Source organism: Symphalangus syndactylus, chromosome 20, assembly GCF_028878055.3.
Source record: "Symphalangus syndactylus isolate Jambi chromosome 20, NHGRI_mSymSyn1-v2.1_pri, whole genome shotgun sequence".
Classification (NCBI taxonomy): Eukaryota; Metazoa; Chordata; class Mammalia; order Primates; family Hylobatidae; genus Symphalangus; species Symphalangus syndactylus.
In genome coordinates, this window is record NC_072442.2 from 16,851,691 (window position 1) to 16,870,186 (window position 18,496).

The 18,496-nt window shown below is 40.5% G+C and overlaps 1 protein-coding gene across 8 annotated transcripts in view; it reads right to left on the reverse strand.

Annotated features, from left to right (window-relative positions):
- The window catches only part of USP32 (ubiquitin specific peptidase 32), a 244,540-nt gene that overhangs the window by 180,846 nt on the left and 45,198 nt on the right, over nt 1-18,496 (reverse strand). For 3 of the 8 annotated variants that reach the window (XM_063628465.1, XM_055257785.2, XM_063628462.1), the window contains exon 1: nt 439-557. The exons of the other annotated variants lie outside the window; for them this stretch is intronic. In XM_063628465.1, the coding sequence (XP_063484535.1) occupies nt 439-556 (118 nt within the window). In that variant the 5' untranslated portion in view covers nt 557. Of the gene's footprint in view, nt 1-438; nt 558-18,496 lie in introns of those variants that run through there. 8 annotated transcript variants of the gene reach the window in all.

The window sequence follows — 18,496 nt, forward strand, 5'->3', positions numbered from 1 at the left end:
GGCTTAATGTCCCTCCGTTATGTTTTGGAAGCCTATTCTAATTGCTTCCATGCCCCACCACCTAAAAAGTTAGGTGTCCCTCCTGCAAAATAACTTTCCTTATAATCACTTATTCAATATCAAATTCTCAATGCTTTAACTTTAAAATAACACAGCTTATATGGTATTTGTTTATTGAATTGTATATCTCCCCTCTGCTCTTTAAGAACAAAGAAACTGCCTATTTATATGTATCCCCAACACCCAGCAAAGAATCTTAAATATTATTGATATTTTTGGATAAAGACAGAATTTTTTAAATGATCAAATGAATGTGCTATCTATTCTCTTGTCCAAGGCCTTATGCTTATTACTAAACCTCAGCATCTAGAACAACTTCTGACACACAGTAAGAACTCAGAAAAAATGTTTTTTCAAGCAGGACACAGTGGCTCAAACCTGTAATTCCAGAACTTTGGGAGGCTGAGATGAGAGGATCACTTGAGCCCACGAGTTTGAGACCAGCTTGAGCCACACAGGGAGACCCTGTCTCTACAAAAAACAAAAATATTAGCATGGTGGTGTGCACCTGTACCAGCTACTCAGGAGGCTGAAGTGGGAGGATCACTTAAGCCCAGGATTGGAGACTGCAGTGACCTATGATTGAACCACTGCACTCCAGCATTCCATGAAGAATGAGACCTTGTCTCTGAAAATAATAGATAAATAAAGAGTTCATAGAAACATGACAATGTTTGTAAGACAAAGATTCTTTTTTTTCTTTTTGAGATGGAGTCTTGCTTTGTTGCCCAGGCTGGAGTGCAGTGGCGCAATCTCGGCTCACTGCAAGCTCCACTTCCCAGGTTCACACCATTCTCCTGCCTCAGCCTCCCGAGTAGCTGGGACTACAGGCACCCACCACCACACCCAGCTAAATTTTTTGTATTTTTAGTAGAAACGGGGTTTCACCTTGTTAGCCAGGATGGTCTTGAACTCCTCACCTCGTGATCCACCTGCCTCAGCCTCCTAAAGTGCTGGGATTACAAGCGTGAGCCACCGTGCCCGGCCCTGTAAGACAAAGATTCTTAAAACTGGCCAGGCACAGTGGCTCACACCTGTAATCCCAGCACTTTGGGAAGCAAGGTGGCCTCCTGACTTGAGGTCAGGAGTTTGACACCAGCCTGGCCAACATGACAAAACCCCATCTCTACTAAAAATACAAAAATTAGGCCGGGCACAGTGGCTCATGCCTGTAATCCCAGCATTTTGGGAGGCCGAGGTGGGTGGATCACCTGAGGTCAGGAGTTCAAGACCAGCCTGGCAAACATGGAGAAACCCCACATCTACTAAAAATACAAAAGTTAGCCAGGCGTGGTGGCACATGCCTGTAGTCCCAGTTACTTGGGAGGCTGAGGCAGGAGAATCGCTTGAGCCTGGAGGTGGAGGTTGCAGGGAGCCAGAGGTTGCAGTGAGCCGAGATCGCACTGCACTCCAGCCTGGGCAACAGAGTAAGACTCCATCGCAAAAAAAAAAAAAAAAACTAAAACTATACAAAATACATACAGAAGTAGATGATAATGTGAAAAAAAATGTGGTTGTTGTGCTGGGATTAATTTTTAAATTAGTTTTTCATTACACAAGCAGTAGGTGAATGCATTCTTCTTCTAAATTCAAACAGTATACATAAAGTAGGCCGGGCGCAGTGGCTCACACCTATAATCCCAGCACTTTGGGAGGCCAAGGCAAGCAGATCGCTTGAAGTCAGGAGTTCGAGACCAGCCTGGCCAACATGGCGAAACCACATCTCTACTAAAAATACAAAAATTAGCCAGGTGTGGTGGCACATGCCTGTAATTCCAGCTACAGGGGAGACTGAGGCAGGAAAATTGCTTGAACCTAAGAGGCGGAGATTGAAGTGAGCTGAGAACATGCCACTGCACTCCAGCCCGGGCAACAGAGCAACACTCTGCCTGAAAACAAACAAACAACAACAAAAACCCGGTATATATAAAGCTAAAGATACCACTACCATAAAATCCTACTTACTTCCTCCCCCCAGTCCTAATCCCTCCCATGCCCATTCAGTCTTCCCCAAGAGATAATCAGTTTGGTTTGTCTCCTTTCAGATCTTTTTCCATGCTTTTATAAGATGTACCCTCACAGAAACTTACAGTGGTTAGCATATGATACATATTATAATGCAACTTACTACATACAGATTTAGTTAATTCCTTATGTGCTGTACAGCTTTTCATTATATAACATTAGTAATATACAGGTATTCACTTACTGTTCATATTTAGGCTGTTACCCATTTTTTCCTTCATACACTTGTATATACATGCCTCCTTAGATACATACAGAGAGTGCTTCTCCAGTGAGCACTAGGGTCATTCCCATTTTTTTGGTTTAATACATATTGCCAAACGTCCTTCCAAGTGGCTCTACCAATTTACATTCCCAAAATCGTGCTTTTCCTAGCCTCTTGTTCACTATTGCTTAGATAGTTTCTACAATTCAACTTTTTAAAAATTATAGAAGAACCTATCCTGTATAGCCTATCTAAGGGTAGCTGTCTAAATAATGAAGAAAAATAAATATCCACTTATCCTGTCATTCAGAAGGTATAAATCTGGCACCCTGCTATTATATCCTCATTTCTATTCCCAAGCAGACCATCTGTAATTCAAAGTAGAAAACAGTGTGGAGAGAGAAAGATATATATATATATATATATATATATATATATATATATATATATGCCATTTGGCCTCAATGCTCAATGTTAACACAAAGATATAGTGTTAACAGTATTACTATATGTGGGTATGTGCCTGGAAACTAAAAGTGGATCCACTCTTCCCTTCTACTATGTCCATACAAAGTTGTTCTTGGCTTTATCACAATACACATGGTTAGTACAGCCTGTAGAATGGATGGTGGCTCCATATCTTTACTTCACAGACTGCCAGTGTCTGTAATCAAAATGAACCACCCCATCTTTGCAAAGCATCAGGTTGCCCCATCTGCTACTACTTCTGTTCCCCCAGCATCCCTGAGCTTGAATACATCACATTAAAAAAAATCGTAGTCTGAGAAAATTCTGCTCTTTTTTATCAGAAAGTTCTTATTAACAAGCATAAAAATGTGAAGAAAATATAGAATGAAATCTGTATGTTGTACAACAAAGCTACTTTGTCCGTGAATCAACCAGTTACAATTTATAAACTTTAGAGGACAAATGGAGAAATACGCAAGTTGGATGGGTTTTCCTCTACTAAGAATGAATGCTCCCATTCTGAAACATGTAAAATATGCCACTATAAAATTAACAATTTAAATTAATTTCTGAGGAGGAATGTGTCTTTGAAAACTGCCCATAAGAACAGAACATAAATTTAAAAAGATATCACTTAGTTTATTGTCACAGGAAATCTGTTGTACACTTAAACGCTGCGGGAGAGTCTTAAACATATCATAGAGAGAATGTCCTTAAGTATTCATTAGTTTTTTTCATTTCCATAATGTAACAAAATGACTATTTAATATATGTTGATGACAAATGTTCTAGTTTATTCATTTGCTTCCAGCAGTTTCTCAAATCAAATATACAATTTATCATTCTCCTGGTTCACAAACTTCTGAAGCTATCAAAAATGTGACACTCATTAGTTCAACTATATTAAAAACTGTTTCCAAGTATCCTTCTTTCCCCCAGGAGAGGAAAAAAAAAACACCTTAGTCAAAAGATAGCTAATAGTCCAATTTCCTTTACAAATCTAACCAAATTGTAATAACTGATTGTCTTTAACTCATTAAACAAAATAAGATTAATAATAAATGTTGCATTTATCCAGCATTTTACTCTTTAAAAAGAATTTTCGGCCAGGCACAGTGGCTCAGGTCTATAATCGTAGCATTTGGGAGACCAAGGAGGGAAGATCACATGAGACCAAGAGTTCAAGATCAGCCTGGGCAACACGGTGAGACCCCATCTCTATTTTTTAAAAAATATTAAATTTTTTAAATTAAAAAAGAAAAGTTTTTGAGGCCAGGCGCGGTGGCTCACACCTGTAATCCCAGCACTTTGGGAGGCTGAGGCGGGCAGACTGCCTGAGCTCAGGAGTTCGCAACCAGCCTAGGCAACACGATGAAACCCCATCTCTACTAAAATACAAAAAATTAGCTAGGCGTGGCAGCGTGCACCTGTAGTCCCAACTACTCATGAGGCTGAGGCAGGAGAATTCCTTGAACCCAGGAGGCAGAGGTTGCAGTGAACCAAGACTGCGCCACTGCACTTCAGCCTGGGTGACTGAGCAAGACTTGTCTCAAAAAAAAAAAGCGCCACTGCACTCCAGCCTGGGTGACAGAGCGAGATTCTGTCTCAAAAAAAAAAAAAAAAAAAAAAATTTGAGACAGGGTCTCACTCTGTTGCCAAGGCTGGAGTACAGTGGTGCACTGTAGGCTTGACTTCCCACTCTAACTCTCCTTAGTAGCTGGGACCATAGGTCCATGCCACCATGCCCAGCTAATTTTTTTGTTTTTTGAGGGTTTTTTTGGTGGAGATGGAGTCTCCCTATGTTGCCCAGGCTAGTCTCAAACACCTGGGCTCAAGCAATCCTCCCACCTCAGCCTCCCAAAATGCTGGGATTATACACGTGAGCCACTGTGCCTGAATAGGTATAATTTCATAAAATTCTTGTAATTTATCAACTCTATGTTGGTTCTTTTGTTTTTGGGAGACGGAAGGAAGGAGGAAGGGAGGGAGAAAGAAGGAAGTGGTGGGGAGGCACCTTACACACAAGGTTACATGTTTTCAGGTTCCCTAAAGGAACCAGTGATGATTCTCTTGCACTATTATTCCCCCAAAACATGCTTAATCTGTTCAGGCTGCTATAACAAAATATCTCAGATTGGATAATTTATAAACCAGGGAAATTTACTGCTCACAGCTCTGGAAGCTGAGAAGTCCAAGATCAAAGTAACAGGAGACTCAGTGTCTGGTGAGAGCCTTTTCCTCATAAATGGTACCTTCTGTGTCCTGACATGGTAGGACAAAGCAAGTTATCTCAGGCCTCTCTTTTAGAAGGGCACTAATCCCATTCATGAGGGCAGAGCCCTCATGAAGTAATCATTCCTGAAGGCCCCACTTCTTAATACAATCACATTGGGAATTAGGTTTCGACATATGAATTTGGTGACGTAAGGGAACAAACACTCAGATCACAGCATCTGCTAAGCCAATCATATTTATTTGGTTTTGGGGAGGGTTGTCTGTTTGTTTCAGACAGAAGCTCACTCCAACACCCAGGCTGGAGTGCGGTGGCGCGATGTCCACTCACCGCAACCTCTGCCTCCCAAGTTCAAGTGACTTTCGTGCCTCAGCCTCCCAAGTAGCTCGGATAGGTGCGTGCCACCATGCCTGGCTAATTTTTCTATTTTTAGTAGAGACAGGGTTTCACCATGTTGGCCAGACGGGTCTCAAACTCCTGGCCTCAAGTGATCTGCCTGCCTTGCCTCCCAAAGTGCTGGGATTACGGGCAAGAGCCACCACACTCAGCAGCCCAAGCCAATCATATTTAACATTCATGAATTTACAATCATTTACTATGTCCATTCTATTTCACTTTTATGAGCAGTCTTTTACAACATAATAAAGGCCAATATAATTTATCCTAAATTTCTCCTTTCCATAAATTCCATTGTTCACTAATGTTTGTGAAGAAACAAAAACCTAATCCTCTAATGAGTTTCATCTTCTATACACAAGTCAAACTTTATATTTTAGACTCAAATTTTCTATTTGTAAAGAAAGCCACAAATAACAACATGGATTTACGTCTTCATCAAATGATTACAAAAAGGTCAGATCTTATACATTACTACTAGTACTAAACCCATAATATTCAAGTTGAAAGTTAATTCCTTATGCCTTTTAGTTAAGAAAGCATGTTATTTCAACAAGTGAAAGTTTTGTTTAAATGAAGAAAATCTTCATTGTTTTCCAGTCTTCATTATCAACTAAGCTCTATTCAGTAAATCTAATTTCATAAATAAGCTTATTTCTTTAAAAATGACCATGTTTTAGCCGGGTGCGGTGGCTCATACCTGTAATCCCAGTACTTTGGGAGGCCGAGGCGGGTGGATCATGAGGTTAGGAGTTCGAGACCAGCCTGGCCAACGTGGTGAAACCTTGTCTCTAATGAAAAAATGTAAAAATTAGCCAGGCGTGGTGGCAAGTGCCTGTAATCCCAGCTACTCAGGAGGCTGAGGTACGATAATCACTTGAACCCAGGAGGTGAAGGCTGCAGTGAGTCGAGATCAGGCCACTGCAATCCAGCCTGGGTGACAGAGCAAGACTCCATCTCAAAAATAATTAAATAAATAAATAAAATAAAATGTAAATGACCATGTTTTAAAGTTGAATTTAACTTTCAAGGAATTAATCTGTAACTAAAGAATTACCTTCCCTGTAATCATTCACTCAATATTTCCCCAAGGAACTCTTGTCCTCGTTAAGTACAAAACTTTTATTACTTTTTTCATTAGTCTATATTGTGACTTCATGGTAATAGTTATGAAGTTGTCAGAAACAAAGTAATTATTAAAAGAATTCATTAAGATAAACCATTTTTATAAATAAAGTTTTGTATGTAATTTTATTAAAATACCAAAAATAATGCCCAGAACAAATATATAAGAGAAAAACCAGAATAAATCTACCAAAGAGTTTGGCCTTGAATACAAACTTCTGCAAAGTGTCAACTCCAAACTGACGTGAGAAATTAATCCATTTGGAGGGCTATGTGGGGTTTTTCGGTTCATTTTTTATTTAGAGAGAGGGTCTCGCTCCCCTTTTTTGTTGTTGTTGTTCTTGTTTTTTGAGACGGAGTTTCGCTCTTGTTGCCCAGGCTGGAGTGCAATGGCGCGATCTCGGCTCACCGCAACCTCTGCCTCCCAGGTTCAAGAGATTCACCTGACTCAGCCTCTCCAATAGCTGTGATTACAGGCATGTGACACCACGCCCAGCTAAATTTTTTTCTTTCTTTTTTTTTGAGACGGAGTCTTGCTCTGTCGCCTAGACTGGAGTGCAGTGGCGCGATCTCGGCTCACTGAAACCTCTGCCTCAGGAGTTCAAGCATTTCTCCTGCCTCAGCCTCCCAAGTAGCTGCGATTACAGACACATGCCACCAGGCCCAGCTAATTTTTGCATTTTTAGTAGAGACGGGGTTTCACTATGTTGGTCAGGCTGGTCTTGAACTCCTGACATCGTGATCTACCTGCCTTGGCCTCCCAAAGTGCTGGGATTACAGGCGTGAGCCACCATAGAGACGGGGTTTCTCCATGTTGGTCAGGCTGGTCTCGAACTTCCAACCTCAGGTGATCCACCTGCCTCAGCCTCCCAAAGTGCTAGGGATACAGGTGTGAGCCACTGCACCCAGCCTGCCATTTTTTAATGGTAATAGTTCTTGGACTATGACATTTAGAACTAAAATAAGCCAGGTGCAGTGGCCCGGACCTGTAATCCTAGATAGTCAGGAGGCTGAGGCAGGAGGATCACTTGAGCCCAAGAGCTTGAGACCATCCTGGGAAACTCAGCAAGACATCGTCTCAAAAAAAAAGTTTTTTTTTTTCCATGCTGCTTTTCTTGAAGAAACAGAGACACACTGCTATTACTAAAGTATACAAAGATTTTAAGCCCACTCTTTTTTTTTTTTTTTTTTTTTTGAGAGGGAGTCTTGCTCTGTCACCCAGGCTGGAGTGCCACGGTGCCATCTTGGCTCACCGCAAGCTCCGTCTCCCAGGTTCACGCCATTCTCCCGTCTCAGCCTCCCGAGTAGCTGGGACTACAGGCGTCCGCCACCACACCCAGCTAATTTTGTTTTTATAGTTTTAGTAGAGACGAGGTTTCACCGTGTTAGCCAGGATGGTCTCAATCTCCTCACCTTGTGATCCGCCCCCCTCGGCCTCCCAAAGTGCTGAGATTACAGGCGTGAGCCACCGCGCCCAGCCTAAGCCCACTTTTGAAAAGAATCTCACATACAGTTGCCCCTTCATATCCATGGGTTCCATACCCAGAGATTCAACCAACCGAGGATACAAAATATTCAGAGGTCAGGAGTGGTTGCTCAAGCTGGTAACCCTACTACTTTGGGAGGCCAAGGCAGGAGGGTTGCTTGAACTCAGGAGTTCAAGACCAGCTTAGGCAATATAATGAGACCTTGTCTCTACTAAAATTCAAAAACAATTGGCAGGGCGTGGTCGCTCATGCTTGTAGTCCCAGCTACCGGAGGGCTGAGGTGGGAGGATCACTTGAGCCCAGGAGGCTGAGGCTGCAGTGAGTCCGAATCATGCCACTGCAGTCTAGCTGGGCAACAGAACCCGTCTCACAAAACGGAAAGAAAGAAAATATTCAGGCTGGGCATGGAGGCTCAAACCTGTAATCCCAGCACTTTGGCAGGCTGAGGTGGGTGGATCACTTGACGTCAGTTCAAGACCAGCCTGGCCGCTTGTGGAAAACCCCATCTCTACCAAAAATACAAAAATGAGCCAGGTGTGGTGGCACATGCCTATACTTATAGCTACTCGGGAGGTTGGGGCATGAGAATCACTTGAACCAGGGAGGCAGAGGTTGCAGTGAACTGAGATGGCCCCACTGTACTCCAGCCTGGGTGACAGAGTGAGACCCTGTCTAAAACAAAACCAAACCAAATACGCACAAAAAATAATGGATGGCTACCTCTGTACCAAACACGTACAGGCTTTTTTTTTTCTTTTTTCTTGTCATCATTCCCTAACAATACAGTGTAACAGCCATTTACACGGCACTTACACTGTATTAGGCATTATAAGTAATCTAGAGATAACAGGAGGCTCTGCTTAGGTTACATGCAAATACTACACAATTTTATATAAGAAACATGAGCATCTTTGGATTTCAGTATCTGCAGGGGGCCCTAGAACCAATTCCCCACAGACACCAAGGGACTCCTGTCCTTCAAAGAGCCATATAAGCTAACCAGCAACAACAACAACAAAACAAACTTAAAATTCCACCTAATCAACTTCACCCTGTTTCATACAATTCCATCCTTCCTGCAGCAAGAGAAATACAGTATTTCGAGATATTGAAGCATTTCACACTGTACAACAGTACTGGATAGTATAACGCTTCCTGTTTATTTTAATGTAATGTTTTAACCCAATAGAATTAAATACGCATTAGATTGCCTTTTATTTCACTATGTAGTAAATATTTTCACTTCATAGAAGTCAATAGGGAAAAGTGTTCTATTGTTATAGTTAGTAAGAAATCCCAATATAAACATTTAAAAGAGCTTCTCTACTAGAGGAAAATCTTTTCAACAGAAGACTCTGCTTCAAACAAAACAAGACTACTAGTTACAGGGCCATTGCGGTTGGGGGGCGGGGGAAACGAGGAGAAAATATATTTAAACTGAGGTCCTAGTGAAAAACCAAGAATATTACCAAAAAGACCCCACACACACACAAAAACTATTAAAACTAAGAATTAAATCTACCCATCAAAAAACAGTAAACATAAAGTAAGTCTAGGGGCTTATGTTTCTACTGCACATAGTAAGGCACTTCACAGTTGTCAGCAATTTCCTAATAATCATACATGGTTCTATACACAACCTCGAAATGGCAACATTATTAAGTTTTAATACATATAAGCGAAAGCGTACAAACATTTCCCAAACAACCAAACCAAAACAAAGTCTGGACTTCATATGATGCAATCCAAGTTTCTCTGAGAAAATGAAAAAGTTTCTGATGCAAGACAACATGGAGAAAATTAAAACGAAACATATGAGGCAGAAAAGGAGTTATTACACATATATGAATTATTTTTTAAAAGATATTTTTTAAGCCAGGCATGGTGACATCTGCCTGTAATGCCAGCTACTTGGGAGGCTGAGGTGGGAGGATCACTTGAACCCAGAAGTTCAAGACACCCTAAGCAACATAGCAAGACCCCTACCTAAAAAAAAAAAAAAAAACAGATCCTAACTTTTTACTACACTCCAAGATAAATTTTGGGTGAATTTTAAAAAGTTAAACACTAGAAATATGAAGTCATAAATTAGAATAGTTTTTCAGATATATGTAAGAGTAAAAATGTAAAACTTCAGAAGTGAAAAAGAAACACAATTGGCAGATCTGACATATACAAATTTTTAACTCATACACATTAAAAGTAGCAATACAAAACAAATAGCAATGTTAAACTAACTGGAGAAAATACTTGCAGCAAATTAGTGAAATAGCTGATTAAATTCAAGGTACTTATTAAGTTCTACACAGTGATTTTTTTTTTTAAGAGACAGGTTCTTGCTGTCACCCAGGCTGGAATGCAGTAATCATAACTAACTGCAGCCTTGAACTCCCTGGCTCAAGTGATTCTCCTGCCTCAGCCTCTCAAGCAGCTAGGACTACATGCACTTGCTACCATGCTCAGCTAATTAAAAAAAATATTTTGTAGAGACAAAGTCTCACTATGTTGCCTAGGCTAGTCTCAAACTCCTGCCTCAAGTAATCCTCCCACCTTGGCCTCCCAAACTCCTGGGATTACAGGTGTGAGCCAGCGTGCACAGCCTACAAAAAAAATTTTTTTTTTTTTTGAGACAGAGTTTCACTCTTGTTGCCCAGGCTGGATTGCAATGGCCCCATCTCAGCTCACTGCAACCTCCACCTCCTGGGTTCAAGCAATTCTCCTGTCTCAGCCTCTAGCTAGAAAAGTAAAAGAAAAAATTATAAAAATAAAAAGAATTTTTTTAAATGTTTAAACAAACACATCTTTAAGAACTAAAATGATGACAACAACAAAGGACAAAAAGACAATGAAATAATGAAGAAATACAATTACCAAAAATGGGAAAGGTTCTACTTTGACACCAATCTAAAAAAATACCAATTAAAACAAGCTACCACTTTAGATTACTCAATTAGCAAAGAATTTTTTGCAAATGATAATACCAAACACTAAAAGGGTTTTAGTAAATTAACACTCAGATTCCACTTTCAAAAAATTATTTGAGGCCGGATGCAGTGGCTCACACCTGTAATCCCAACACTTTGGGAGGCTGAGGCGGGAGGATCACTTGAGGTCAGAAGTTCAAGACCAGCATGGGCAACATGGCAAAACCCTGTCTCTACAAAAAAATACAAAAAAATTAGCTGGGCATGGTGGTGCCCACCTGTAATCCCAACCACTCAGGAGGCTGACGTAGAAGGATCCCTTAAGCCCGAGAGGTCAAGGCTGCAGTGAGTTGTGATCACACCACTATACTCCAGCCTGAGTGACAGAGTGAAATGCTCTTGTCTCAAAAAAAAAAAAGAGAAGAAAAGAGAAAAAAATACATTTTGAGCAGCAAGGTGTGGTGGCTCAATGCTTGTAATCCCAGCAACTGGGAGGCTGAGGCAAGAGTGTCCCTTGAGGCCAGGAGTTTGGGACCAGCCTGAGCAACATAGCAAGATCCCATCTCTAAAAAAATTAAAAGTAGCTAGGCATGGTGGCTCATGCCTATAATCCCAGCACTTTGAGAGGCCAAGGCTGGAAGATTGCTTAAGACCAGGAGGTTGAGACTATCCTAGACAACACAGTGAGACCCCCATCTCTACAATAAAAATAATAATAAATAAATTAATTAAAAACAATTAGCTGGGTATGGTGGTGTGAGCTCGTAGTCCCAGCTGTTCCAGAGGCAGAGGCAGGAGGATTGCTTGAGCCCAAGAGTTCCAAGGCTGCACTGAGCACCACTGCACTTCAGCCTGAGTGACAGAGGAAGACTCTGTCTCTAAAAATTTAAAAAAAAAAAAAAATTAAATGGCCGGGCACAGTGGCTCACACGTATAATCCCAGCACTTTGGGAGGCCAAGGCGGGTGGATCACCTGAGGTCAGGATTTCAAGACCAGCCTGGCCAACGTGGTGAAAACCCGTCTCTACTAAAAATACAAAAATCAGCCAGGTGCGGTAGCACACACCTATAATCCCAGCTACTCAGGAAGCTGAGGCAGGAGAATCGCTTGAACCCGGGAGGTGGAGGTTGCAATAAGCCAAGACTGCACTACTGCACTCCAGCCTGGGCAACAGAGCAAGATTCTGTCTCAAAAAAAAAACAAATTAAATGAAACACATATATAAATGGCCAACATGCACATATAAAAGGTGTTCAACATCATTTAGTCAAGGAAATGCAGATTAATCCACATTGAGATACTACTTTCCAAAAATCAGGATGGCTAAAATGAAAGACTGACAGTATGAAGCACCAGTCCTGCAAGCTCCTTTCATGTAAGTAAAAAGGCCACATGAGACATTAGAAGAATAAACTGCCAATAACTCATAGTCTTGAAAGGAGACTTAGGCAAGTGACAGTGTTTAGGGTTGAATTAGTGATAAATACTTAGAATACTAAGCAAACACAAATAAAATCAGTCATTAGCTCCAAGGAAAACAAACATTGTGCTAGAAAAGTAATCAAAACTTACTACCTAATTTCAGCTGTGAATCCTATGCATATGCTCATAATAAGGTCAACATTTAACAGTTATCTAACTAAAATTACCATATAACTACTGCGGTAGGATGAAGTAACAGGGAGAGGGGAAGGGGAAGTGGCTAAGGTGGAAGGAAGGGAGAGACAACTAAATTCTCATGCTCAGAAGTGGGAAGTCAACAGATAATGCTGAAACTGAAAAATCAATACCAAATACCAAAGATCAACTAAAAGAATACAAAGTAGTCTCCTCTAAGAGAAGGAAAATGCCAAGGAAAATTAGGGAGCTGGTTGTCATTTAACAAATCCTGATCAAGCTATTTAACACTTTAAACTACAGTTATGCATCACAAATGACGGGAATGCATCGTTAGGTGATTTCATCATTGTGCAGACATCAGCGTGCTTACACAAACTTAGATGGTATAGACTACTACACACCTAGGCTACATGGGATGGCCTATTACTCCTGGGCTACAAACCTACACAGCATATTACTGTACTGAATATTGGAGGCAACTGTAACATAGTATTTGTGTATCTAAACATATCTAAACATAGAAAAGGTATAGTAAAAATATAGTCTTAAAGATAAAAAATGTCCAGGCATGGTGGCTCACGCCTGTAATCCCAGCACTTTGGAAGACCGAGATGGGAGAATCACTTGAGGCCAGGGGTTTGAGACCAGTCTGGATAACACAGTAAGACCCCATTCTCTACATTAAAAAAAAAAAAAAAAAAAATTTGCCAGGCTTGGTGGCATGTGCCTCCAAGCTACTAAAGACATTGAGGCAGGAGGATAACTTGAGCCCTTGAGCCCAAGAGGTCCAGGCTGCAGTGAGCTATGATCATGCCACTCCAGCCTGGGTGACAGAGTGAGACCCTGTCTAAAAAAAAAAAAAAACAAAAAAATGGTTCACCTAGGCTGGGCTTCGTGACTCACATCTGTAATCTCAGAGCTTTGGGAGGCCAAGGCAGGAAACTTGAGCCCAGGAGTTCAAGAATAGCCTGGCTAACATAGCGAGGTCTCTACAAAACATAAAAAACAAAAAATCAGCCAGGTATGGTGGCACGCACCCGTAGTCCCAGCTACTCTATAGGTTAAGGTGGGAGGATAGCTAGAAGCTAAAGTGGGAGAGAATCTCTTGAGCCCAGGAGCTCGAGACTACAGTAAGCCATGATCACGCCACTTCAGTCTACCCTGGGTGACTGAACAAGACCCTGTCTCGAGACAAAACTAAAAAATTTTTTTTAAAAAAGGTACACCTATATAGGGCACTTACCATGAATAGAGCTTGCAGGATGAGAAGTGGCTCTGGGTGAGTCAGTGAGAGACTTAGGGGTGAGTCAATGTTGAAGTCCTAGCCCTAGGACATTACCATGGAGTACTGCAGATTTTATAAACACTGTGCAATTCGGCTACACCAAATTTACTAATTTTTTTCTTCAATAATAAATTAATTTTAGCTTACTATAATTTTTTTTTTTTGAGACCAAGTCTTGCTTTGACACCCGGGCTAGAGTGCAGTGGCACGATCTTGGCTCACTGCAACCTGCACCTCCTGGGTTCAAGCAATTCTCGTGCCTCAGCCTCAGCCTCCTGAGTAGCTAGGATTACAGGCGTGCATCACCACAGCTGGCTAATTTTTGTATATTTTAGGAGAGATAGGGTTTCGCCATGTTAGCCAGGCTGTCCTGGCCTCAGATGATCCACCCACCTCATCCTCCCACAGTGCTGGGTTACAAGAGTGAGCCACCATGCCCAGCCAGCTTACTGTAACTTTTTTACTTCATAAACTTTTAAATTTAACTTGCTGGCTCTTATAATAACCCTTACCTTAAAACACATTGTACAGTGTCCAAAAATATTTTTTCTTTATATCTTTATTTTAAAAGTTTATTCATGTTTTATTTTCCTTTTTAAGCTTTCTTGTTAAAAATGAAGACATACCACTTTGGGAGGCCGAGGTGGGCATATCACCTGAGGTCAGGAGTTCAAGACCAGCCTGGCCAATATGGCAAAATCCCATCTCTACTAAAAATACAAAAATTAGCTGGGTGTGGTGGCATGCACCTGTAATCCCAGCTATTTGGGAGGCTGAGGCAGGAGAATCGCTTGAACCAGGGAGGCAGAGGTTGCAGTGAGCAGAGATCACGCCACTGCACTCTAGCCTCAGGGACAGAGTGAGACTCTGTCTCCAAAAAAAAAAAAAAAAGACATAAACACACACCTTAGCCTAGGCCTACACAGCATCAAGATCATCAATATCACTGTCTTCCACCTTCATGTACTGTCCCACTGGAAAGTCTTCAGGGCAATAACACACATGGAGCTGTCATCTTCTATGACAATAATACCTTCTTCTGAAATACCTCCTGAAGGACTTGCCTAAGGCTGTTACAGTTAAGTTTTGGTTTTTTTTGAGACAGAGTCTTACTCTGTCTTCCAGGCTGGAAGAATGCACTGGTGTGATCAAGGCTCACCCCGGCCTGAACCTCCTAGGCTCAATTGATCCTCCCACTTCAGCCTCCTGAGTAGCCAGGACCACAGGCGTGTGCCTAATTTTTGTATTTTTTGTAGAGACAGGTTTTCACCATGTTGCCCAGTCTGCTCTCAAACTCCTGGGCTCAAGCAACCCACCCACCTTGGCCTCCCAAAATGCTGGGATTACAGGTGTGAGCCACCTCGTTCAGCCAACTTTTATTTAAATAAATAGAAGGAGTATACTCTAAAATAATGATTAAAGGTATAGTATAGTAAATGACTACATAAAAAAAGCAAAAAGCAAAAACAAGTAAACGGCTACAATGTCACTAGGCAATAGGAATTTTTCAGCTCTACTATTATCTTATGGGATCACAGTTGTATATGCAGTCCATCGTTAACCAAAACATCATCATGCAGCACATGACTGTACAGGTATGTATAACATTGACAGAAACAGACATCTCAGAAAAAGCAAGATACAAAATTTTATGTACATTATGATTAAAACAATACTAAACACTAATTTGAAAAAAGAGTAAAAGCAAATAATTAGCTGTGTTTGGTGATGAGATCATTAGTGAAATTTTCTCCCTTTATCTTCCAATCTCTTAGTAATCTTGTTATATTGTTTTTTGTAATATTTAAATAAGTTTTACAAAAGTGCTGTTGGTGGCTGGTAGTTGATATTCCTGTTTGTCTTTGTTTATGAAGCTCCCTCCTTCTCTGTGGATACCACGCTTCTTCTTACTCTATATATAATCTATAACCGTGAGAGAGTTTTTAATGTTTTGACAAAAATTTTTAAAGGTCACACAGAACAATCGTAATTTTTTCCACTGATTACTATGATCCCTTTGAATAGTCTCAGCTTGCATGGTCATTTTTACAGTCCCATACTACCATGCAAACTGAGAAATGACTACATATAATATAGATTTACTCTCTATCTTAGTAATCTTAATCTTTATCATTGAGTGCTTAAAGGAACATCTACAATGCACCATAAACCATACAGCAGAATGTTAGAATTTTCACTATAAAACCAAACACATCATATATGCACACCCATGAAGTGTACAAACAATACATACTAAATTATCTCTTAATACTATTTTTCCTTTTTCTGGTGTTTTGTTGTTGTTTGTTCTTGAGACGGAGTCTCGCTCTGTCGCCCAGGCTGGAGTGCAGTGGCGCGATCTTGGCTCACTGCAACCGCTGCCTCCTGGGTTCAAGTAATTCTCCTGCCTCAGTCTCCCCAAGTAGCTGGGACTACAGGTGCATGCCACCATGCCCAGCTAATTTTTATTGTATTTTTAGTACAGACGAGGTTTCACCACGTTGGCCAGGGTGGTCTCAAACTCTTGACCTCAGGTGATCTGCCTGTCTCAGCCTCCCAAAGTGCTAGGATTACAGGGGTGAGCCACTACGCCCGGCCAAATCTTTAATTTCTAAACTAACTTGGAAAGACAGAAAAATTCGTATCTTCCTATGTATGTAATCAAAAAATAGTAGTCAAAATACTCATTGCATTTTCACTGTCACTCAATCTTTTGCCAATTATAATCTAATTTTTTTTAGTTTTTATTTTTAGAGACAGGGTCTCACTCCTGTCGCCCAGGCTGGAATGCACGTGGCACAATCATGGCTCACTGCAGCCTCAAATTTCTGGACTCAAGAAATCCTCCAGTCTAAGCTTCCCAAGGAGCTGAGATTACAAACGCGAGCCACTGAGCCCAACTATAATCCCATTTTTTATTTGTATATCTAATTATTATATAATTTTATATATAATTGCACTATATTTTATGAAAAGTAACAATTTCTAAGATGAAGAAAATCTAACCCCTTCCATGAGTTCCAGTATCTTATTATAACTACACTAAGCTACAATAATAGCTTAATATTAAACATTAATGTTTCTTCAACCTAAGGAAGCTGATTTTTTAAAATAATAATAAATATTAATTTTAAACACAGTATTAAAGTATTAATAATCAAACAAAGCCACTCAGTGAAACGACATTTGAATTTTGGGAAACTTTTTTTTTTTCCTTTTCTTTTTTTTTTTGAGACAGAGTCTGACTCTGTCGCTCAGGCTAGAGTGCAGTGAGGCAATCTTGGCTCATTGCAACCTCCGCCTCCTGGATTCAAGCAATTCTCCTGCCTTAGCCTCCCAAGTGGCTGGGATTACAGGTGCCTGCCATCACGCCCAGCTAATTTTTGTATTTTTAGTAGACAGAGTTTCACCATGTTGGCCAGTCTGGTCTCGAACTCCTGACTTCAAGTGATCCGCCCGACTCCACCTCCCAAAGTGCTGGGATTACAGGTTGAGCCACCACACCTGGTAAGAATGTTGGGAAAATTTTTTCATACTAATACATTGGCATATCAGTTATCAGTCGGATAAAAGTTTTCTTCCACATATGATGTTATAAAATGCCACTGCCCAGGGACAAAATCTTCTGAAGAGTTATTAGATGAATGGCTGACAACATCGAATAAAAATGCACAAAGAACATTGCCATAATAAACTTTTGATATCCAAAGGGCTACATTTGAGGGGTTACATACCTAAAAGAAACCTCTTTTAGCCAATATTTACATCCCCCTTAAACTCACCTACTACTCTCTCTATATATATATATATATAATATGCCCATTAAGATAGGATATCTTTTGAGAACCTGCCTCCAGAAATAAAGTCTTTAAAAAGTTTAGGCCAGGCACGTGGCTCACGCCTGTAATCCCAGCACTTTGGGAGGCCAAGGCAGGAGGATCTCTTGAGGCCAAGAGTTTGAAACCAGCCTGGGCAACACAGCAAGACGTCATCTCTGCAAAAAATAATAAAAATAATTTTTAAAAGCTTAAAAATACAGCATTTCATTTTTAAAAGTGCCTAGAAAAGCAGAAGATTTTAAAATATATAAATGTCACTTGCATCACTAAATACCCCCTTAATCTTCAAACAGTCTCTACTCCAATAACACACATAACAAATAAACCCTAGGCCCTTACAGCAAGTGGGTTAAGAAAGGTTAAATTTCAGAATTCATAAAGATAGGAGGCATTTCTCATTCTTATGGTACAGACTACCTGCTGTTGTCTGTGTACATGCTTACAATAATAAAGGCCAACCTTTTATTAATGTTTGCTAATAAATATCCTCCTGATTTTCCATTCCAGCTAAGATTTGATAATATAATTGACTCTTCTGTGTTTTCATCACAAGCAGCACTGTTACAGATATCATTTCCTCTTAATTTATCCACAGGCTGTGTGAATAATTTAGAAAATTATTTTCGAAGGACTCTATCTAGGGAAGTCTTTTGGGTTTTAGAGTAGGGTTCTTTCTACTCTGGTTTTCTGCAGCTGTGGGGTCACTCTATCAGAATTTCATGGTTATATCCTTTGCACAATCTGTAACATTGTTTAAGTTCAAAACTACATACATTATTTCATCAAAATTAAAAACTTTGGGGCATTAAAAGATCCTATCAAGACCAT